This window comes from Poecilia formosa, unplaced genomic scaffold, assembly GCF_000485575.1.
Source record: "Poecilia formosa unplaced genomic scaffold, Poecilia_formosa-5.1.2 Scaffold2, whole genome shotgun sequence".
NCBI classification, from domain to species: Eukaryota; Metazoa; Chordata; class Actinopteri; order Cyprinodontiformes; family Poeciliidae; genus Poecilia; species Poecilia formosa.
The window spans coordinates 3294531-3318665 of NW_006799941.1; the positions used below are offsets into that span (position 1 = coordinate 3294531).

The following is a 24135-nucleotide window of genomic DNA, read 5'->3' on the forward strand; positions in this document are numbered from 1 at the left end:
TGCCTTCATCATGTTCTCTTTAGACATTAGGTTCTGTGTCTGTGCAAACCACGCCTTTTTTTAATTATTGCCCAAATATTTTTGTTTTGTCAAACACCAATACCTTCTTCAACAAGGTTGTTGGAGATTTTTGAGATAATGTATTTTTTCCTGCAACTCAAATCCTTATTCCTGACATGTAGAGAGTAAAGGCCGTTGTTGTCTCATGTAGGACACAATTAGCTGCCTGCTGCTTCCTCATTGTTGTTGTCAGGCTCGTGGCAAACTGGTATGAAAACATCCGCTTTCTCTAACGTCACTGTTATCCCACATTTTCTTCAGTTATTGATTATTGATGAGTGCCCTGACTATTTTGTGGATAATGCAGCTGAATTTTGGTTGTTCTCTTTTTACTGTTGCCTTTACAAAATGAGATTTTTTATTTTTATTTTTTAACACTGTGCAAACTACGACTTTGGACGCAAATGGGCAAATGTCTGAAACATTCTTTTAGAAAAGGTGAATTGTTGAATTATGCAGGATGTTTCTCATATCAAATGTGAATGAAGTTTTTAAATCGCAGGTAATTATTGCTAATTACAGTATTTGGAAGTGGATCCAGAGCTACCAATGAATCAGGCTCAACAAAGATTGAAATCTTGTCTTTTTTTTATTCTGGTAAGTACTTGTTCATTAAAATGAATGTATAAAGAGCAAACGTATAAAGCAGACTCTTGATATTGCACCAGTGGAGACAGTCACTTTAATAGCAATAATTACAGATTGGAGTCACAAAAATAGCCGTCTAGATAATTACATAGCAGCAGGAACATTCATAGAAACATCTTTTACATCTGAAGTCTCGCAAAGCAACAATTTTACTTGATAAATATTTCTTTAGATAAATAATCGTCTTTGAATGGTGTACAGGTGAAACAGATTAATACAGTACATAGAAAATAAATGCATTTGTACTTGATTTCAAAGCAACATTTTCACTAATGTGAGACAAAAACTTAAAACTATTTTACCTGATTTGGCTCAGGCATTATTCACAATCAACAATAACACATTTTCTTTATATAAACTCTGTGTTCAGTCAAGAACATTTGTACTGCTTTTAAGGAAAAATATACAAGAATCAAACTCGTTGATCCTCTGCCAGCAATCCAAAGCTGCATCACAACTTCGAATTTAGCCTCCAGCTCCGTTTCCTCCACCCATAACAAGCTTCTGCTTAGGGCTTAGCTTCTGCTTGACGGTTTGGGAAATATTTGTAAGAGAAGTTAATCAGAAGGATGCTTGAAGCTGGTTCTAGTTGATAGTTAGCTTCGCTTAGCCTAGCACAAAAGCTAGTCTTTCTATAGATTAATGTGTTCAGTTACAAACTATACAAACTCCAAACGTAAGGGAGTTTCCTTACTTATGGATCACAAAAATAAAGGCTCTCCAACCTGGAGAGTGCAATAAAATATCTTCTTTAATTGAAATTAATAACTAACAATAGCCTAAAAAGTCAGAATACACAGAAAATATAATTTTTATACTTGTATCTGGGGACTTTGCTTCCCTGGGGTTTAAATATAATGAAGTTTATTTCTTTAGCCGCTGGTTTGTAGGCGTTTCAGGATGCAGGTTTATCTTGATTTTACACCAAATGAGGAGGATAAGACTTTAATTAAAAATAGGATCTTTGCTCATATGAGACTAAGATGCTGATGTCCAAAGTAAAGTATGGTGGAGGAACTGTGATGCTGTGGGCCTATTTTTCTTCTGAAGTCCCTGCAGAGTAGATGGCATCATAAACTGTTTGACAAATCAGGTCATCCTGAATTATGTCTCATGGACTCTGCAAGTGGGTTTCCACTGCCAACAGGATAATGATTTAAAAGAAAAGACCAAAACTAAACAAATGTTTTTTTTATTTTACAACATACAATTTTTCACCAGCTAATTAAATTTAGTTCTATTAAAGTGTTTTTTTCTCTTTCTTAGTGGAAGGTTATGCAACCAGTGTAAATTCATTGGGAGGTTTTTACACACTGTGGACAATAACTGTGGAAGTTGCTGTATTTTTGGCGTACTGTGAAAATTTAACAAACTAATGGTAAACAAAAACATCTGGGTTATTCCCCTTTACACACAGCATCATCAGTAAATCCATTGGTGGTAAGATTTGGGAAAAACAAAACAACTTTGTTTGGAGGGCAACACATTTCTCTCTAGTTGCACCAACCAGCATCAGATCATATATGAATGTTTAGAGTAAGCATCCATCCATTTTTAATATTTATTTAAAATATAATTATATTTTAAGTGGATAATATTTCCCAAATGTCAAACATTAACTTGGCAGCTGCATCTCAGTACATTAGAATATCACTGAAAAGTTTATTTTAGCAATTAAATTCAAACTTTGGACAAACTTACACTATTTTATAAGACCAATAACAAAATATTTAACATAATAATTTCATGTTACGGCCTAAAAAATAATGGGGAAGACACAGATCGCCTTCACATCCAAGGCTGTTCACATCGTAGTGGAAAGTTTAGTGGAAGGAAAATAGAGGATTAAAAAAAGATGCAAAGTAACACGGATAAGCACAATCTTTAAGGTTTGTGATTTTTTTTCTTCATTAACATTTTCAGGTATAGAATTATCCTGGATGAGTTCTCTCTGGGTGTTTTAGATGTCAAGTTGTCTAAATGGTTTCTGTAGTTTGCCTTTAGGAGACAGAGTGTGCATGTGTGCCTCTGTCTCTGCTAAGTGGGTACAGACAATGGATTAGTTGTAATAAACATCAGATTTAACACAAACTCTTGAAATATATAATTCTCTGTGCAATTAAAATTTATAAAGGTTCCACTTTATGAACCTAATTACTAAAATAACGTACCTTTATGACGACAGATTGATTTACTGAGATGCATCTGATATTTAGCTGTACACACATCAGCTTTTATGAGGACATCCGTCTGTCGTCTGTATTTCCCTACCCGCTCATTCGTGTCACAACAGTATTTGCCAGGAGGTGAAGACTTAGAGACGGACTATAAATGATCGGCGTTCACATTCAATAATGCAGCCTCTGTCGAGACCTAACAGTCATGTTCAGTTTACCAAGGCAACCTAAATTTAACACCAAGAGCAAATATTCTAACCAGCCGTCCATTGTCAAAGTTCTGCTCAGCCAGCATCTGAAAGATGATGTTGGTTCGGGTTTGATTCTCCTGTCATTACCTGCTAATAAGGGTAGAAAATAACAGTCCTGGTCCTGGCCGCTCTCCTTAATGGCAACATTCCTCAGTGACGCTGCCTGCCTGCGGCGGCGGCGGTGGCGGACGCTCATTTAGGCACACTTCACCGCTCCTTTCATCTTACAGAGCTGATCAGTGCGAGATCAGAAGGGGAAAGACTTCAGCTTCAGGAGTTTCCGTTTCCTTTCATGTAGGCGGCCGAACACCGAGGCTAAAACTCCTGTAATCCTGTTTCCTCTCAGGAGAGAAGCTTCCCAACAAATCAGCTGGGATTCTGTATGTAGCAGATATTATACAAGTTAGATGACCCAGCAGCTGAACAGAAGTTTTAATTGTTCGGCCAAGTGAGAATGAATAAAACACTATAAGTGGGAGGCGTCCACCCTCAAGCTTCTGGACTTACTTTGATTTAAAGTCCAAACTGGCAGAACTTCTCACTTATAATCTACGACTTTTATGGGTACTGAACAAGCTTTAAAGCTGCAGGCTGCAAGCATCTTCCAAAAAAAAGCAGACTGTGGTTTCTTGCTGATTTTTGCAATAAAGTTTGGGCTAACAATCGTCTGCAGAAACGGAGAAACAGTTAGTGTAAAAAATATGGAAAGCTGCAGCTCTGTATTAATGCTAATTTAAAACTTAAAGCTGCAAAGATTTAACAGTCTTAAAGTCTTTAGGTGATTTGTTTTCACGTTACAGTGACCAAAACCCTCTGAGTGTGTTTAATTCACTGTAGCTTTACTTTAGCAAAGCTCCCTTCATTTATTTTATACCCTTTTATACTCCTTTTCTGCAAATGTCCTAAGAATCAATATATCAGACCTAACAAAATCAACTTTGTGCCGAGATGTTTCCAGATAAATCAGAAAGATGTATATAAAAGATACTTTTTAATGGTTTGTTCATCAAAATCTTGAGGCTTCAACCCTCTCAGGAGGGTTTATGTTTTTAAATGTAGACTTTTCATTCATCTACCCACTTGGTTTCTTTAGTAGGGCGCGAGAAAAAGAACAAGTGACCTCCGTTAGCAGGAGACAACTCTTCCAGCTCGAGAGGAGACTCAGGCAAGTAGGAAACAAGGGTGTAGTCCAGGATATCGTACAGGCTTTTTACATCTACACGTCTGAATCTAAGTTTGAGTCATCGCTCTGCGTCAGATAAATTCTGAATCATTTGTTTCTTAAAAAGCAAAACTTTTTTTGATTTAAGTTGCCGAAGGTAAAGAGTTTGGGGATTTCTACCAGACGCGGCATTTCTGCTCGGGGTTCATGGGGCTGCCTATCGGGCACTGAAAGGCTTCTGAGAAGGCCTCGAAGTTCTGGAGAGATCCGAGCACTCTGAGGACGAGAGGAACAAATACACGAAGAATGAAAAGAAACGTTAGACAGGTTCAAAAAAAAGGATTTTCACCATACAAATTAGCTTGTAAATAAAGCAGTTTGAGATGTAAATTAGCAAATGATTGAGCACTTTAAGCTTTACCAAAGTATTCAGACTCTTCTGCACAGTTTGTTACGTCACATCTCCAACATATTTCATTTAGATTTTATGTGCATAAAGTGGAAGAAAAAAACCCACTTCTTTTAAAATGTTTTGTCATGAAAAAATCTGAAATGTGTGGAGTGCATTTTTTTCATCCGATTGAATCAACAATGTTGCAGATCATAAGACTAAAATGCTCGCATTTCTGAAAATGTACTTTTAAATCTTCCCACAGATTTTCAATTAGATATAAATCTGGACTTTGACTAGGCCATTTTAACACATGAATATGTTTTCATCCAAACCTTTCTGCTGGCTGGATGGCAGACCTCCTCCCCAGTCTCAAAACCTCTAAATTACCCTGCTTCCCCACAGCTTAATGCTGCCATCACCATGTTGTACTGATTGTGTTTTCAGATTGCAGCATTTGTGACTTCTTACGAATCTCTTTAAATAATCGTTATCTGTTTCTTCTCATTTGTAATCTGTATTAACTTTTACTTGCTGGATTGGAAATGTTGCAAATCCCAACATTCTCAACGTTACAGCAGTTAATAAACTATTTCTAATCTCATCTAATCTAATGACTTTTTGAAGAATTTTGGTGAGCCCAGAATGTTGTTTCAGTCTTCTACCCTGTACTGTTTTTCACACTGTGGTCATTTAATTTTTGACTTTTTAATTATCACTTCTTTATGAAGGTCAGGTTTGTGCAGTTTGCAACTACTAGTTATCCTGTTCACAGATTTTCAGATCTTCTGCAGTTGTTCCAAAGTCGTTATTGGACTTTTTGACTCTTTCTCTGATTGTTGTTCTCCTCCCTTTCACACCTTTTCCATTTTTCAGATGATGGACTGAAAAGATTTCTGTTAGACATTCAAAGCTAGAAGATTTGCAACCTAAATCTGTTTTACACTTCTCTGAACTCTTGCCCCTGGTTCTGTTCGATCGCTCGTTTTCTTTAGCAAACCTCTGACTACTTCACAGAACAGCTAGTTGCACTGTATGTTGATTATTTTTGAAGTTTGAAAGTACAATAAAGCTAATTGAAGTTTGTTTTTGTAACATGACAAAGCAGAAAAAAGTTCAAGCTGCATAAATAAATTCCCAGTGTTTATGTTACCTGTATTCTAACGGACTGTGTGAGTCCGTCTTAATGGACTGGCTGGCGTACTCAGGCCGATAGGCACCGCACCACACCTGGACAAATAAAGCTGTATTAGCAGAGTTTATTATGCAGACATACGTACAGTTCCTATTTCTTAAATAACTTTGAATGTTTTGAAGTAATTAAAGTTTGAAATAATTTTCAAACTTTACTCAAACTAGACTTGTATCCCTGACAGATGCGTTTCTGCTAGGGCTGGACAATATGGCTGGAAAACCTTTCACCATGTAATCGTTTCATATCAGCCCATATTGATGATTATTGATTTGTTTGTTGTTTAAAATATCTGAAATACTGCCAAGCTGGTGGAATGACCTCCATGTTGTTGCTGTTTTCTTTTATTTTTAAGCAGTTATGAGGCACAATAGTGGGACCTTAAACTGCTGCTGCTGCTGCGGCAGTTACTCAACAGGTTGTTGCTAGGTAACCAAAGAGTGAGCGAGTTGCTAGGTAACCAAAGAATGAGTGAGTTGATTCCACCGACCTTGTTTAGCTGGCTGATAGAGATTGAGCAGCTAAAGCCGTTCCTTTGTCTAAATCTCCCAGAATGCTGTGCGGTTCTTGATCAGAGTTTAGTGAATGTCATATATTGATACCGATCACGTGTCTGTCGCAATATATATTGTTATTGATTTATTGTCCAGCCCTAGTTTCTGTTATACTCTTTGTTTTAGCTCATGTTTCCTCGTCACTTACTTGAGCGAAGTTTAGAAAAAATAGTTGTTTATGATCCATGTCTAGACCAGGCAGCCGAGGTTCTTCGCCTTCTGTTTCCACCCACTTCAGATAAGCCTGTAAACACACACCTTCACTTAGAAAACCCATTGCAGGTCAGCAGGCGGCTAATTATGAGATACGTGGGGCTACTTGTTGAAGTTCAAGCAGTCACATGTGCTTTTTTAGGCCGCTGACATCTACCTTATAGGCTTGACGAACCCCTCCATTGTCTGCAATGTTCTCCCCCAAAGTACTGATTCCACTAACCTGCAATCAGCCAGACAAACATAAACACCCTCCGGTGGTTGCATAATGCGGGATATTACTGTCAAAACAGAAACACTCGGCCAAAAACAGGAGGCTTACATTTTGTCCACCTGCCAGGTTCCAGATGAAGTTGCCGTATTGTTGCACCATGCACTGTGACTGCTCCTTAAAGTGGTCAGCAGAGTAATTGCTCCACCAGTTCAGCATGTTACCATCTTTGTCAAAATTACGCCCTGAAAACAAGACGTCAGTCGTAGGTAAGCAAACATGATGCATGTAAACATCAGAGGCAGCATTTAAATAAAATTGGAGCAACATTTTTTTTATCACCATCATTTTATCTGGGGTAAATCATTGCTACTAATCTCACCGTTGTCGTCAAATCCATGAGTGATTTCATGTCCGATAACCATTCCTATTCCCCCAAAGTTAAGAGCTTGATGCTGATGTTTACTAAAGAAAGGCGGCTGCAGGATTCCTGCTGGAAACACTGGACACAGAAAAAAGAAGAGGATGAATTGAATGCTGCAGTGAAAACTGACCGAGGGGTTTGAAAACCTCGTAAGCTTTTCCACTTTTGGTTTTGCTGCAAACAATATCTTCAAGTGTTTTTATGGTGCAGCCTTTTCAGAACTGCATGGAAATAAAGCTGCAGGTGTCTTTAGGATGGCTGAGGAATCACATCCTCACAGCCAAACAGATGGTGTGCGCATGATGATGCTCAGTGTTCAGAGCTCTGTGAGATGCTCAAACTTTTTGATAATATTGTTTTATAACTTAACCCTGCTTTAAAATGCCCAACAAATGTTGTCCTGTCTGCCGTGTTTCTTGCTCTGTTGCTTTTTATTCGCCAACAAACTTTGGAGGTGCTCCTAGAACAGTATCCATAATGGATGAGGGAAGTTTGGTGCTCTGGGTTTTATTTAGGGGCAGCAGAGGGGTATGAATGCAAAAGCACACTTGTGAAACTGAAACCCTCCATGTTTTTCTTCCCTCTTCACAGTCCCACATCACTTTGTGTCGGTTTGTCACATAAAATTCCCCAAAAATACTTCAAACTTTGCAGGTGAAATGCTGCAAAATGTGGAAAAGTTCACGATGTATGAATGTTGTCTCAAAGCGCAGTGGAAGCCACTGACGCGGCCCCTGTTATCGCAGTGAACCTCTCACCTATCTGGTTTCTGTTTGGTGAGTAAAATGCATTCACCACAGCAGCACCGATGATCCACCTGAGGAGAGATGTGAAGAGGATCATTTTTTTTAAAAATGCATTTTGTACATTTTCTCTTGAAAATAAAGATATTATTCTGTGGAACCATTAAAGGAAGCTGACCAAAACGACTCCTTTTAATGCTCAGCTCAGAGACACTGACTATAAAAGCATCAGCAGCATATTCTTTCAGCTAAGTGCGTCCTTTTTTATTATACATGCAGCAGAGAGGCCAAGGTTTGCATTGTCTGCATGCTTAGGATGTTCTCCAGCTAAAAGCACTAAAGCATCCCAGTGAACATCAAGCTGTCATTTTGGGGTTTTTGGAGGAATCTGCCACTTACAGATCAGGATCCACCGGCTCTCTGAGCTTCTTCAGACTCTTCTGTGCTTCAGATTTAAGGTTCTCCAGGATGTTCTCGAAGTAGTGTTCCTCGCTGTAGTTTAACTACATAAAGAAATCAGGGATAAGTCAATATTTCAGACAGAATAGGCTGGAAACCAGCCTCGGTTTCTACTTACATGAGCGTACTCCTCGTCTAACTTCTGGTTGCTTTCCTGCAGAATATGGTCTGGATAGCCAATATGCTCCTTTATAGCCATTGCCTGCACAGAGTCAAAGCAGCTTGGGTGATTTTCTGAAGCATTTTTAACATTTTTAAGCTTTCTCCTCATTTCGTACCTTTTCTCTTGCTTTTTCTTTGGATGGTGCGTCCATCCAGCTCAGCTCCTCCAGGGTTTCTACATAAGCCGTCTGGATCTTACTGATGAGGTCACTGACCTGTGAAAACAAGACATAAAAATATAAAACAGTTTACATTCATCGCTGCACATAGGAATACTAAATTCATTTAGAAGAATAGATTAGTGTTTCCATAATCGGCTTAGTATAAATGGTTCATGCCTTGGTTTGATGAAAACAGTTTTAACGCCACACTTGTCCAGCAAACACTTGATTTTGACATATTTAAAACTCTATTATGTTTTCATTCATTTATTTATTGGTTTATCAGTGGGATTTAATAGATAACCTGTGAGTCGGGCTGAATAATCAGAGAGAATTATCAAGTGCAAGAGGAGCAAAACTCAAAACTTTTCACAGAATATTTTCATCTTTATTTGTTTCTTACTTTATTACTAAAACAAGTGATAAAGACAGTGGGACTTTCCAGAGAAAGCAAGATGTCCACGAGATGATACAATTAAAATACAATTTCATTTATAATGCACTTTACATGTAAATTTCAACACGATAAAAGCATTCACCAGTGTAAAAACAATAAAAACTCAAGAGCCACATTAATCAGAGAGACAGGCACATTCGTCTTCCAAACATTCTCACATGTTGGCAGCAGGTGGAGTATTTAAACAAATACTGTTCAGTTCAGAAAATATTTAAAAAAAAATAACAAGAAATTACATTTGTGTGAAGTTTGATTTGTTTTGGAGGAAAATCTGCCCATAAATGTTGAACAGTCTGGCTGCTGCAGGTTAGATACTCACAAACCACAGATACTCCATAAAACCAGAAGAAGGGAAACAAATCAAGTCAGTCGGATGAATTAAACAGAAATTAATTTAACACTTTTAAATAAACTGGAGGGGATGCAGATGAAGTGCAAGCATTTAAATCCTCGATTTTGTACATTTACTGAATCTTAAAGTCCAAAGTAAACCCATTATACACCCAGTCCATTAACAGGATTGAAGACCTGCCCTTTTCACATCTCAGCATCTATGCATTTATTTTTTTGTGGATCTGAGCTCATTATTTGTAAGGAGTGGACATAAAAATGGCCTCGATTCATCACTTGCTCATAAAAATCGGACTGCACCCAAAGTAATGATCGCAGCATCAATAAATACTAAAAAGAAGAAACCCAATTTCACCAAATACTTAACTGGTAATTACTTTGGTGCCCTCCTTCATGATTTAGGACACAGATAATGAGACAATTAAAAAGGCTGTTTGTAATGCTGAGGACTACATCATGTGCAAAAAGGAGGGAGTGGTCAGACTATGAATGCAGCTCCAAGCATCCTGTCTCTCACACAGTCTTATTACAGTTGTGTTGATAAATGTGCGAATCTGGTTGCGATGAATTGTCTTTAGTACATTTTTACCTTTAATTTTAACTTTTTATAAAATGATACAAAGGAAAAATGTTGTGCAGGGTTTGTGTTTTGTTCCAAAAAAGTGTAGAGTCAAAACATTGAGCTTTAAGGAACCCTTAAAACAATTCAAATACCTCATAAAGACGAGTGTTTTTAGTCATTATTTGACATGATTAACTCTTCTGCAATGAAACAACTCATTTGAAACTCATTCACGTGTTCCTGAAGAGCAGACGGTTTACAGCAAGTTAAACTCTCTGCCTCTCTCATGTCTCAGGAGTTTGGTTATCCTGAGCTCATCTCATCTTTGCAGTTATGCTGCCGTCAGCTAAGACATGCATGTTAGTTCTCTGTCCTCCAGCTGCCGTTAGATGTGGTTTTGTGTGTGCATGGTTGCTTAACAGAAACTTAAAAAGCTCCTGCTTATCAAAGATTAGACAGCATCTTTCTATGGTTTTGCTATCTTTGTCGTTGCCACATTTTGTTCCACAGATGGCAACGTTATTGAAATGTACTTCATTCAGATTGGATATGTCGCACTCCTACAATCACTGCATTGCAAATCAAGCCGACTGAATGATTGCAGGCTTATTTTTTATTTTATTTTTTTACCTTTTGTGTTTATTTCAGGGCTTTAGCGCTGACACAAACTGATGCAGACGGAAGCCTGACAGACTCACCATTCGCTTACTTTCTCCTGCAAACGTTTCGCGCACGTAGAGCGCGCCGACCGCGTTCTCCATGCTGCTCTGGACATACCGGACACATTCTCTCCAGGAAGCATCCTCCACAGTGGTCCCGTATAAAGCCTGATCAAACGTGCACACAGTTAGCTCACACTGGAGCAGGCTCGGGTCACCTGGCAGAGCGACGGTCGGCTGTTCGGACCTTTCTGTAGCGGGCCCTGGCGTCTTTGAAGCGGCGGCTCAAGCTGTTAACTCTGTCTGTGATGAGCTGCCATGTGAGGTAGTTCTGCATAGTCCTGCAACATGAACAAAAGGTTTAACTGTGGTTGCTTTGACGCAACGTTTCTTGATTATTTCCCCTTCCAGGTTTTTCTGTGGACTAACTGGATGCTGTATCTGGAGAGGACGTCGTTCATCTTTTCCAGGTAGGGAGAGCTGTACACCACAACCTCTTCATCCAGCTGGATATCAATGGAAACAGTCGACAGAACACCTTTTATGAACCGTGTCCAGTTAAAACCCTGAAAAGAAAAAAAAAATCACCTGTTTACAATATTTTTACTCTTATTCAACAAATAAATGATTCTATATTTCTCTAGTGTTAGCCTTACAGTGAAACATTTTCTACTCTCACAGATAAACACCAGTTAATATTCCAGTCGAGAACTTCCTGGATAAAGTGTGAATAAATTTTAGAAGTAGAGAGAAAATAAGAACATTTGGCATTTTCCGTGGTGATTCTTCACTGTGCATGAAACGAGAATTCACCCAAGATTTTATTCCTCTTCATCAGTCAGACAACAAAAGAACTACAAAAGCGCCCACTGCCTAAATTACTCCATAAATTTTTTAGGCAGTGGGTGCTAAACATTTATGGAGGCTGGATGAAATTATATGAGGTATTAAACTGCATGAAGATTAATAGTTTTGTTGGACTTCACCTGGGATTACTAAATTTGTCTCTTTCTTGTTTTTTTACTTTCTTTAATGTCAGATGTGAACATACACTTGTGTAGAGTTTAGTAAAGGTGATATTTAGTGTTTTAAACTGCGCTGATGCGTAATGCCATGTACTTGAGGGGTACACCAGTTCTTCCTGTTGGAAAACACCCCCAAACATGATGCTGCCACCGCCGTACTTCCTAGTTGGGATCGTGTTCTCAGGCATGCATCTTTCCCCCTTTTTCAACAAAACATAACGTGAGTCATTGTGGCCCAAGACTTCAGCTTTAGTTTCACCAGCTTACAGAGCATGTCTCTAACTCTTCAGGTATTTGTCTCTGAGGACATTTTCAAGCTCTAAGCTGGCTTTTTATGTTGCTTTTGGAATAATGGCTTCTTCCTTCATGTCAGTACAGGACATGTTTTGCTTTGGTTCAAAGGATGGCCCAGTCTCTTGGAGGTACAAACTACTTTCCCTGATTTTATGGATGATTTCCCCATAATGTAACAGCAGTGTTTGGAGAAATTACCTTGAAATACATTTTGATTTTTCAAAATTATTTAAAGATAGTATTTTCAATGTCTGCAAACACCTGACTGCAAACTACTACACCTCTACTCTGCCAATAGAAACTACTTTCCTCAGTGACCTAAAACTTAAAAAATGTGTGTCTTTTTCATAGTGCATGAAAAATGTCTGGTTTAGATTGATGAATGGACAGACAGCAGACAGACGCACCAAGCAGCACATCAAAGAGAAATGCGACTCACGTTAAAGCTGTACGTGCTCTGCAGCTCTGCAAGCGTCATTTTGTTGTACAGAACCGTGACATCCTGGCGTTCCTCTGCTGGTGATGTTGCCTGTCCAGAAACGGAAGGAAAACTGTAAAAAGTCTCTTTGTGTTTACATTTTGATTCATTTTCACCTTACTTTAGTTTGTTGAACTTTCTTATTTCGAAAAAGAATCACATCTAACTAGAACAGGATGTTTCAAGATTGCAATTTTAAACATGGTGGACCTGAACTGAGAAAAGCATAATGAACAGCACTGGATCAGCTCCTACGCTACTTCAAATTTCAACTGAACAGAAGATTAAAGTAGCTTTACAAACATTTCTTTAGTCTTACAGTCCAATGCAGTCTTCAGCTTCCATACAGCTTTTTAAAATATTGTCCTCTGCTTTCGGTTTTTCCATTTGGAGTCTCATAATGTGGTTGGACTGCTTTCTGGCTTAACGTTACATCAGATTAACATTGTTCACGGTTGTATCTGGAAAATTTTCACTAAAGCATGCTGAGGTAGTGTCACATGCACCACAGCCTGAAAAACTCTCTCCAAACAAAATAAAAGTTGGAAGTTTCCTTTTTCAGAGACTGGATGTTAGTTTTCTTCTTCTCCATGTTACTTTCGTGAGTCCACATCTTCACTCACGTTAGCGATGTCCGTCTCCAGCTTCAGGACCTGCATCATTTCATCCCAGACTCTCTCGTCATCCTGAGTCAGGTTTTTGTCCTCCCGGGTTATTTTCGCAATAGACACCATGAAATGTAGGTAGGCCTCTCGAACCTGTGACACAAACCTAGAAGTTATTGGTTTGTTTTCACACTTCAGTACGAACTGCATGTTCTTCACAAAAACCCCAAACTTTTGTGTATTTCAAGTGTTTTTGGAAGTTTTCAGCAAAATGTCACCTTTTTGTAGTTCCCGTCATTAAAATAGTAGTCTCTAGACGGCATCCCAAGTCCTGGCTGATCGATCTAAAGAAAAACAAGAACAAATAACGTCTATTAAAGAACAGGACTAGGAGCTATCAGGATTTTTTTTCTTTTTTCAGTTTTCACAGTTCAGATTTTAAAGCTGTTGCTAAAGGAAAGGAGATGAAAGTCTTTAATTTTTAATGTATAAACCTTCCACGTGAAGAGCAAATTTAATGCATTAAAATAGTACCAAACATGTTTTTGGTTTTGGAAACATTCCTTGGATCCACCAGAAGCCAAACAATTATCCAGAATAAATAAAAGTGTTAATTTGCTTTATCAACAACAATGATTAAACTCAGTAACTCCATATCCTGTGAGCCAGCTGTGGTTTTCTAGAAAAAAGCCACAGTTCCAGTTGTTTACTATTTCATTCAAATGTATTTAAACCCTCCATCTTTTCTTCTTCTTTCATTTTGTCTGGATTTTTCTCATGCTGCTGTTTTACTGCAAATACTACAAAACATGTGATTGTGTAGTCTGTGTTGATCCACTGCCTTTTGACACCTTTCTCTCTATATATATTCACTTTTTAAACTGTGACACAGTTCGGTTTTTCTAAACTAAGTCTTTTCACTTGTCCAAACTATTATTTAAGATTTTTTTTTTATAAACAAATATCTATAATATAAACTAAATTTAGAGAACAGAAAGAATTTTGAGATTTTGTTACATCATTTTTGCATATTTTACTTAAATCCTGAGAATATATGGTTAAATAAAACAAAATCTTCTCATAAAGTGTTTTGTTTTTCCTTTTGGTTTACATTGGATCGATTCCATTAAACGAGGAAAAAAGCCCAGCCTTATTAGTTGTTTTTAGTTGTTAATGCTGTAGCAAACTGCTGTCTTACATAAATGATGTGGCGCTGAGAGTCCCGGTCGTCCGTCCACACGTACAGGTCCAGCACCACCTTCTTGTGGAAACGAGCCGTGAGCATTGCCAGCGTGTCCTCGAGGCTCCAGGCTTCCCCTGAGGTAAAAACCAGAACAAAAACTTTCAAACCACGTGGGCAGCTGTGAGGAAATGATCACATTAAGGCGGCAGAAACCTAGCTGCCTCCGCTGCAAATTAACGGGGCTTTTCTGAGTAAATCCTTGTGCGCAGATGCAGCTATGCATGCCTAATTCTGTTTGAGCCACCATCCATGATTACATTTAATTAAAGTGGCAAGAGCCTGGAGCACGAGGATGAGCAGCACAGCCTATTTAAAGCCTGCTTCAGAGTCCTGATTGAGGACTTGCTCCTCTGCCCACGAACCACCCTCCAGAAACCCACACCTGACTGCTCGTCGCAAAAAAACATCCTCGACGGGCCTCTTGACCCCACCAACAAAGCATGTACTCAGCAGACCGCTGGGCGCAAATATAGCAAGCTGAGCTCTGACTGAATGCAAGTGTTTGAGGAGGGATGATGTGTGGATGTGCTGCCAGCTGGTAGTAGGAGACATGAGTCGGAGTGTTTAGGAGACACATTTCTACCTGTTGTGGTGTTCCAGTCCTCTGACGCCACAGGCCAGTCTCCGATGCTGTCGATGAGCTTCAGGAGGGGCTGTGAGTCCCGCTGCTCTATGAGGCCTGCACAAGACAGAGGCAAATGTTTAAGAGCTGACAGGAACCGCTGGAAAAAAAAACCTCAAGAGAAACATTTCATTCTGAGAAACGTCATTATGTGCAGGCGCCAGTTTGATCCCGTCAGCAGCACCAGACACATCCACTAATGACAGGCAGAGTTCAGTGTTTACCTTTTGTTTTACTTGAAGTAGGGATGAGCCAATCAGGGCGTTTACTGCACATGATTGGAGTTATGTAAAAATAGCCATTTGCCGATACAAAGTCCGCTAAAATCAATGCAAAAATGCCCCTGCTCTTTTCAGATTTCTTCTGGTTTTGCTGTTTCATGGTTTCAAACAGAGTCACTGATAGTTCAGTGGAATCTGCTCTCAAACGGAAAATCTCGAATGAGAACGTCTGGCCGTCAATTTGACTCTAAACTCATGAGATATTTGTCTCATAGTAGCTCAAGAAATTTAGAAATGTTGTATTTGATTAAACGTAAAACAATCTGTGATTGGCTGGTGGTGTGGTTCTCTTACGTAACACAGACATAGGTCAGAGAAGGACATCACAAATTGTTGTATGTGCACATAAGAAAACAGTCTTTTGAGCTCATGTTGCTGACATAGATATAACGCCATAATGCCAAAGTGTGGTCTTGCATCCCATTATTTTCTCTGGAGGAACCTTAAACAGGTTACTAAAATGCTCCAAAACCCATCGGTATTGGATGGGTCTTTGCAGTTTAAACAATTCTGCAAAGAAAAGTTGGTCACAGTGATGTAAAGTCTCATTCCCAGCCATTTCAAACGCTTGTTGCCACTGGATGGAAGAACCAGTTGTCAGTTTTAAGGAACATTTGGCCCAGTTAGGTTGGACAGATTGATTTCCGTTTAAAACCACATCTTGTGTTCACTCAGGCTATCTTTACTTGACAATAAAATGTGTTTGATGACCTGAAACACTTAAGTGTGACGAAAAAGCAAAAGCAGAAGAAATATGTAGACGAGCAAAAGCTTTACAACAAAAATTAGCACTTCGACATATTTTCACTCAAGTAAAAGTTAAAGTTATTGAGAGTAAAAAAGTATACTCAAGTACTGAGAAACTGATCAAAATTACTAATCATTTGACATTTAAAAATTACATCATCAGACAGACCAAAAGATTATTTTAAGAAAGAAAATGACAACAATTTATATAAATAACAAAAAATAGCAAAATCAGGCAAAATGATTTTCAAATCAGTTTCTTTAAATAAAAAACTTTAACAAAAACAGCAGGTGTTTGTCTGACAAACATGTTTTTTTGTTAAAACATGTTTGTTCTTCATTCAGTGGGAAGAGAAACCAGACATTTTACTCAAGTAAAAATAGAAATACTGCATAATAAAATTACTCAAGAACAGCAAACTTCTAAAAGCCTTTTTTCACATAAAAAGTTAAGTAAATGTAATTGAGTAAATGTAAATAGTTTCTTCGAATAAGAACTTTTTGAATTATAATTCTCCAATCAAAGCTGAATGTTGCTGATCTAAATAGCACCAAAGTTTCCTCTTAACTGCATTTAAAGAAAATCTTACTCTCATTCATGCAGGAGCTGTAAAGGATTTTAGCTTTCTTGATGGCGTCTCTGTCCTGCTCACTCTCTGTCTCAAGAACACCTGCAACAACAAAACAAACACTTCCTGTGTTATCGAAGCTCTCCAAATGCTGCGGCCCACTCGGCACCAAAGGTTAAGCCCCGCTGACCTTTGAGGACAATCTCCAGCTTGTCCCTCAGAATGTCAAAGACGCTGTGGCGGGAACTCGTCTCCGGTATGACATGCCGTTCCAGCCAACCCCCACAGGCGTACTGGTAGAAATTATCACAAGGCTTCACAGAGTCATCGATGTTCTGCAAGAGCCGAGCAGCTGCACAGAGAGAAAAGCAAGAGTGGCAAAAAAAGAGACAGAAGTAAGGATTCACACATGTCTCTGCATGTGGTTTTCACAGGGGATGAGAGATTACTTTATTTTCAAAATAAAATAGTGGTCAGGGTGAAGAGGGCACTCATCTCACCTGCAGTGACACAGTCTGGAGTCGTGCACACGTTGTTCAGGTTGGAGCAAAACATCTGGCCTGGGAAACAAACAGTGTCAGCAATTATGAAAGAGCGGAGCGGACTCTTTGTTACACCCCAGCTGAGACAGAGAAGATGCTGTTGTGTAACAGCTGATGCTTGGAAGACAAGCTCTGCAGCCACGAAAGCTCTCCCAGGCAGTGGCGTGCACAGACATTTTGAGGGACAGGGGCTCAAGTGCAAAAAGGCACCCTGTCTTAATCTCACTGACAGTTTGCACATATGCACAAGAAAATATTTCAAGTGATCTTTCATTTTAAAAAAAAACCCAGATTGTCTAAATAAAACCGATGACAACAATTTGATAAATTTGAAACAGAATACCTATACACACACATATATACAGCACTAGAGAAATGAAGAGCACACTGCATTGAACCCCATTAAAAAACCTCCTGGTTTTTCCACCAAATATTAATATCTGAACCCTTCCTGAATTAAAACATTAGTATTGTTGTTTCTAAATGAGTATCAACTTGTTTTCTTTGCATTATTTGAGGTTTGAAAGCTCTGCATCTTGTTCATTACTTTGACCATTTCTCATTTTCTGCAAATAAATACAACGTTTTTTTGCTTGTAATTTCAGAGACATGTTGTCAGTAGTTCATAGAATAAAAGAACAAAGTTCATTTTACTCAAACATATACCAAAAAATAAAACCAGAGAAATTGATCATTTTAAGTGATCTCTTAGTTTATTCCAGAGTTGTTAGACACCTATTTTTAAAAAAACACCTACAAAAAGGTTCAGGGACATGAAAGAAAATAAATCAACTCAAAACCAGGAGGCATTTTAAGTGCATTTTACAAAATCCTTATCATTAATAAATTGGCAAAATTATTACAAATTGATTGATTGATCAGGCAGAATTACAAAAATGTGGGGCACTGGTAACATCGGTTTTTAAATCCAGAAATACTAACTTCTGCCACACAATACACTGTAAAAATGTTTTCTTAAATTTCAAAAGGGCATTTTTTTTTCTTCAGAGAGAAAAAGTGCAGGTGCTCTAGCACCACCTAGTGTCCAGCTTTGTATGTGCCTGCTTTCAGAGAATATGAAAACATGTCTCTGTTCTAGGTTTAGTTTCCAGCATCAGACTCACCTTCACCTGTTGAACTCCTGGAAACACTCGGCCTGTTTGATTGTTCTGATGAGGGATAAAAGCAACATTATTCTCAGCATTGAATTGTTCAGATTTTCATCAGTTAAAGACAACATTTCTATATCAAACATCTACTGATGCCAGGATAATTATTATTATTGTTCTCTGGTACTAGCTTCAATCCGCTCTGTGATTATACTACCCTTTTCATGAAAACAAGACGTAAACTGCTTGATTATTACTTCCTCATCTGGACGTTTGCAGCGTGATCGTGACAGAGCTTTTACCTTTCACAGCTGATGTGTAGAGGACGACCAGCCCTGCCAAGGCACAGCTCACCAGCAGCAGCAGAACCGACAGACTGATCTCTGCAACAGTCCAGCGGCGCTTCACAGCTTTACTTGATTTCTCCATGATATCCATTTGGCTTTCCGATTTGCCCATATTCCTCCAAACTGCCGGCTCTGGCGGGAGAGACACCGTGAAAGTGTGGGATGATCCAGGCACAGAGCTACCGCTACGCGTGTGTTTGCATGTGTGTGTGTGAGTGTTTGCGTGTGTAGGCAGTGATCCATCGGTAAACAGTGCCAGCTGACCTGGAGCGAGTGAGCTTCAGCTGCACACAACTGAACACCTACAACAACTTCAAGAGTTCATCCTGTTGCACAAACACAGACTGATGCTCTTTTCTAGAGAGATCCAGATTATTTCTGCCTCGATCGTCGCTGCTGAATGCACAATGAGTGGAGGCTGTAAAAGTTTCAGCTCTCCTCGTTTCTGTCAAATAAACTTTGTAAAAGCGTCAGAGGGAATCAAAACACGCTGTGTCGAATCCTAGCTAGTAGGAGTAGCTGAAGATTTATGTAATAAAACTATTTAAAAGAAAAAGTGACATAAGTTGCATTAAATCCGGTTTGTGACACAACAACTCAAAGGCGAATAGACATGATTATGAAACTGAATCTCCACACGTACACGCACTTATTATGCTAAGTGTGTGTAACTGTTTTTGTAATAAATGCTTTTTTTATGGCGTGGATCCCAGGAAGAGCAGGCATTGTTACGGTACTGGCTAGTGGGGATCCAAACGACCAAACCTCTGGCTCAAAGCAACCATAAGATAAAAGATTACAATATGGATGCTGCATCAAGAAGTGAAATGAGCATCAAGATCATAAAAAACATCCTGTCATTTGTGTCTATAGAGATTTTTTACCATTTATTTGCATTTCCTCTCAAAAAGATGAACAGCCTGGCCTGTGTTTGGCTCATATCCATCAACCTCTCAACAATGAGGCTGAAGTTGGGATGTGGGATGACTTCAGAGCTCCTGGGTGAACTTTTTGAAACCTTTAGTCTTCCTTAGTAATTATTACATGGGCAGCAGCTGATTTAGAAACTTCTGGTTTGTCGCTCAGCGTGTGCTTTTGTTTCTGAGAGAGCCGGCTGATTGTCCTCCGAATGTGGCATTCATGCTGGAAACACCTTGGCACAAAGGAAATGTGAGCTTACTTTTTCTGACCATTTATAAAGTACTTGGCCCCATTTTGGCCCTCAAGCAGACGCATAAACAGATAAAACTGTAACTCTGCTTCAAGCAAGCTAATTTCTGTGCATAATAATTACATTTGTGTGAGCACAATATTGCAAATGAGCGCTTGTGCAGAGGACAAAACAACAACACCAGTCGCTGAGTGTTTCTCTTTATCTATTCACTCAGCAGCACCTGTTTCCTCCATAACCAGCAGCGTTGCCCTATCATTAGGTCTGCCAGTGGCCAGGCGGTAAATCAGAGGTTCACACTGCTGCGCCCCATTAGTCCCTGCTGATGAATACTCATGGGCACAGAAATGGCATTACACGGCGGCATGGAGCCTGTCGAGGATCCGCTGCCATCCTCAGACTGGGTCAGTCACAATCCTGCTGCGTCACATTAAAGACAGGAAAACAACGTAAACTTGAGTAATCTGGTGTTTGCAGTGTTTGTTGCGATTATTTATTTACATTAATGAACACGCTCAGGACGCTTCTGACACATCATCCAAACTTGATTGATTTGTCTATATAAGCCAATAAATTAAAATATGACATTCAGAAAGTCAAAGCTACTTATAGCACTCCATAATCCGACTAAAACAGAGGTCAGACATCTCCAAACTTTGCCAATAAGAGATTAAAACTCACAAAACACCCATAAAAAAAGAGACTCCAAACAGCTCAGTGCTGTTACTGGTATAAACAACGTTAATCTGTTCATCCTGTAAATTCAGCATCCAAAACACAAACAGTAATAAGCCTTCAAAAAAAGAATAGAACGATAACTTTTACTGTTATATTTCAGCTGCTACGATATGTGAATCCAAACTAAGCAAACTCAAACTTTTCTGAAAATTACAGCCAAATTATATCCACAAACTTGTACTTTTGTGAACTTTAAACTCACAAAATGTGCTAGACTTTATTATATTTGGTTTCCTAAACATTTTATGAAGAAAAATATGAAATCCCTTCACTCTAAAACCAACTGACCTTCAAAGTCACTTAATCAGTAACAGGATGGCACAACTTCAAACATTACTTGGATGTTCAACATTAATTGGAGAAGAAGGCAAAAGGCTCATGACAACTGCAGAAACATTTCTAAACATTTCTCTTCTGGTTGCAGTCTTGCACTCCACAAATGTGGAGAATTGAAAAGAGTCTGGAGGAAAGCCACAAGACGTCTTGTTTGCAGTTTACTACGGGTCAGCAAACATTGCACGGCAATCTGAGAACACAGCCCCCACTGTGAAACATGGTGGTGGCTGTGTCATGCTGTGTGGAGGCTTTACTTCAGCATGGACAGTGAAATTACTTGGAAGTTGTGGGGAGAAAGACGGAGGTAAATGCTAGAAGAAAACCTACTGGAGGCTGAAAAAGGAGAGAAGTTCACAACAACCCTAAAGTCTTAGAATGGCCCAGTCAAAGTCTAGACCTGGATTCAATTGAGATCAATGGCATAAACTGACTCCTGACTGAGCTACTGTAAGCTGTGAGGAAGATTAATCAAAAACTTCAGGCTCAGCATGCAGAAAGCTGGTAGAGGCATCAGAACAAATGAAGATGGAATCAAAACACAGGATAAAAAACCCCACCAGACTTTGTTTTTTAAATTTAAAATCAGTGAGTGCTTCATCATTAACTTCTCAATTATGAACCACCTAGTTTAGAAGATTTCTGCTGTAAAGTAACAAAATGCTGAAAAGTCGAAGGGGTGTGAATATTTTAAAACACAATGTGCCCAAAACTGTGAAAACAATCCAAACATTTTTCATTGCAAAATCCTAAGAATAAGTTTAAAATGCTTTAAGAGTTAGTTGTCAGACAACTGAATTCACAACCTAAAAATATCATTAAAATCTAATGCTTGAGCCAAATTAATTAAATACAGAAAATGATCCATTAACTCTGGACTCTCCACTTTCTGATGATGAGCCTGATTTGCTACTTCTTCTGTTTTTCAGCGCAGAAATTTCTAGACTATGTAAAATTATCACAACGACATACAATGTATGCTCAGCTCAGATGACTAAGCCCATTTAAGCTGAGCTGTAGGGACAGACGGTGAGGATAATCCACCAAACGCCGTCAGGATCGTCATATCATCAATGTTTTTGTGTTTCTGAGTCTGTCAGGGGGGTTTGGAGCGGAAGCGCGATAGTATTAGCCACAAAAGAGCTGACATTTTCATTCTGTCCACCTTTGTTTCACTAGATAAAAGATTTGTTGGGAGTATCCTACTCAGGAGCGACAGGAGAGGGTGGAACAAAATGTTAAAATGCAAAAAACGCAACTCATACTAGAGAGTAAAGAGGACTTCAGATGCTCAGTTGATTGTTTAAGATGCTTCTTAACTTTTAAATGCAATAAGGTTGAAAGATTAAATAAAATATGGTTAAACAAATCACATTTCATTGCACTCATGCCATCCTTCAGAACAACATTTTTCACATGCAGGAAGTGTTTTCAAAAACAAAATAGATTAAGTATAAATGTGCATTTTCAGGAGTTAAAGCGCTCAGATGTTCTCAAGTAATTCTGTGTATTTTTTTTTCTTGCATAAAAAGAGCATAAATGTCCCATACATGTCCAAGCAACAAGGTGTTGGGGTGCAAATCTAACAGGTTTGGGATCAACAGGGTCAGAAATGAGATCATTTCCCTGTGAGTTAGATTAATCTGCACTAAACGTTTCACACAGGGATCAGTGGCTGGTACCGTTTCCCCATAAAGCAAACAAAACACAGGATTAACTCAGGTCAGGCTGTTCCAGCAATCTACAAACTCCTTCTTATTCACCGACCACAAGCTGCTTCTAAACACGAAGCCCTGACATCTCTGTCTTACACTTTGACACGAAAAAGAAAAGATGTGAGAACAGCTAAAAATAGAAATCCAATGAAAGTTTTTTTTTTTTTTTATCTCTTTTTGGACTGCAGCGATTCTGACATGAGTGTGATCCCTGAAGGCAGCAACTTTAACCTCTCTCACTTTGGGAGCCGACAGGTATTTTGGAGCGAGAGTCTTACCTTTGTAGGTTGGTTGGAAGAGGTTCCTGAGCCGTTTCCCCCCACAGCGCGCTAATATCTCAAACACCCCTGCTGAGGATTCACTCAGAGCTGGTGTGTGGAGAAATGAGACTGTGCTGCCGGCTGCAGGAGACGTTATCCAGTTCAACGTGCTGCTGCTGCTGCTGCTGCCGCCGCCGCTGCTGCTGCTGCTGCTGCTCAGGGAAGAAGTGAGGCAGCATAGAGGCAGGGAGGGAGGAGGAGGAGGAGGAAGAAGATGGGAGGTGATAGGACTGGATTGGTTGTGATTACATGACTGTGATAAGGACAAACATAAAGGAGGTGCACGTTAGGCGGTTATGATATGCGAGGGGTCAACAGGATGCTGTGAGCGTCAGTTCCTCTTCTTGCTGTGGAGTGTCTGCAGCTGCAGAGCAGAAAAATCTTCCAGAAAGGAAAGACAAACATCCTCATAAACTGAACACAGAGGGGTGAGAGCGCTTTATTTTGGGTGGCGTTCTCATCCAGCTGGTCTTCGAGGAGATCGGGTGTGAACTCTGGCCTTGCCTTATTGATTCAGAAGCCCCATTTCAAGGCTGATTAACCAAACCAATTAGCTGCTAACGTAGAAAAACTGACAGATGCTTTGCACATGGTCGCTCCCTCAGGTGCTTTAAAGAGCAGAGACTGGGAGAACTTGATCTTGATCAAACAGAACATACAGCAGAGAGGAATCTCTCTGAGATGTTGGAAGTGGAGAAGCTGCAGTCATTTAACAAAACTGATGGACTGGAACCCACCGGGGAGTCAGGATTTGCCGCTGAGTTAATAATTTATTCATGGATTCCATGAGGCAGAGAGAATGCTTCCTCTCTTGTATTTATTGTGTCTACACTGGCGTTTAATTATTTCAACATTTCAACTTGAATTCGCAGAAAGGGCGACATACATTGAGGAGTTAAATGTTTTCAGAAATGGGAATTGTATTAAACTATGAAGAAAATGACTTCTGGATAGTTCACAGAATGTACAGATGTGACCTTTAACCTCATTTTAACAGGTTTCCTCACATTACCTTTAACAAGTCTTCACCTTATTATCCCACGCAGGTCTGAATCTGCTTTTATGATCTTTTACACAAATGTCCTCAGAAAATAAGTTTTCCTGAATGACTGTCAGTGTCTGCAATTAAGTTATTATTAATTAACTAATAACCATTAGT

General features: G+C 39.2%; 1 protein-coding gene across 2 annotated transcripts; it reads right to left on the reverse strand.

The window, feature by feature from the left end:
* Window positions 1–719: 719 nt before the first annotated feature.
* On the reverse strand, window positions 720–23151 carry mmel1 (membrane metallo-endopeptidase-like 1). 2 transcript variants are annotated; one of them, XM_007549819.2, is made up of 24 exons: window positions 22935–23151; window positions 18655–18831; window positions 18368–18412; window positions 17202–17261; window positions 16892–17053; window positions 16723–16803; window positions 15066–15161; window positions 14438–14556; window positions 13518–13583; window positions 13258–13392; window positions 12596–12685; window positions 11267–11403; window positions 11085–11178; window positions 10877–11005; window positions 8764–8862; window positions 8604–8687; window positions 8426–8529; window positions 8042–8100; window positions 7242–7361; window positions 6971–7104; window positions 6806–6871; window positions 6584–6679; window positions 5843–5919; window positions 720–4574 (listed from the first exon to the last, which is right to left on the reverse strand). In XM_007549819.2, exons 2-24 carry the CDS (start codon window positions 18809–18811, stop codon window positions 4475–4477), a joined length of 2310 nt encoding a protein of 769 aa, XP_007549881.1. In that variant the 5' UTR covers window positions 18812–18831; window positions 22935–23151; the 3' UTR covers window positions 720–4474. The 2 variants fall into 2 exon arrangements, with proteins under 2 accessions (XP_007549881.1, XP_007549873.1); XM_007549811.2 differs by lacking the exons at window positions 18368–18412; window positions 18655–18831; window positions 22935–23151 and having other exon boundaries at window positions 17202–17532.
* Between the last annotated feature and the right edge of the window lie 984 nt (window positions 23152–24135).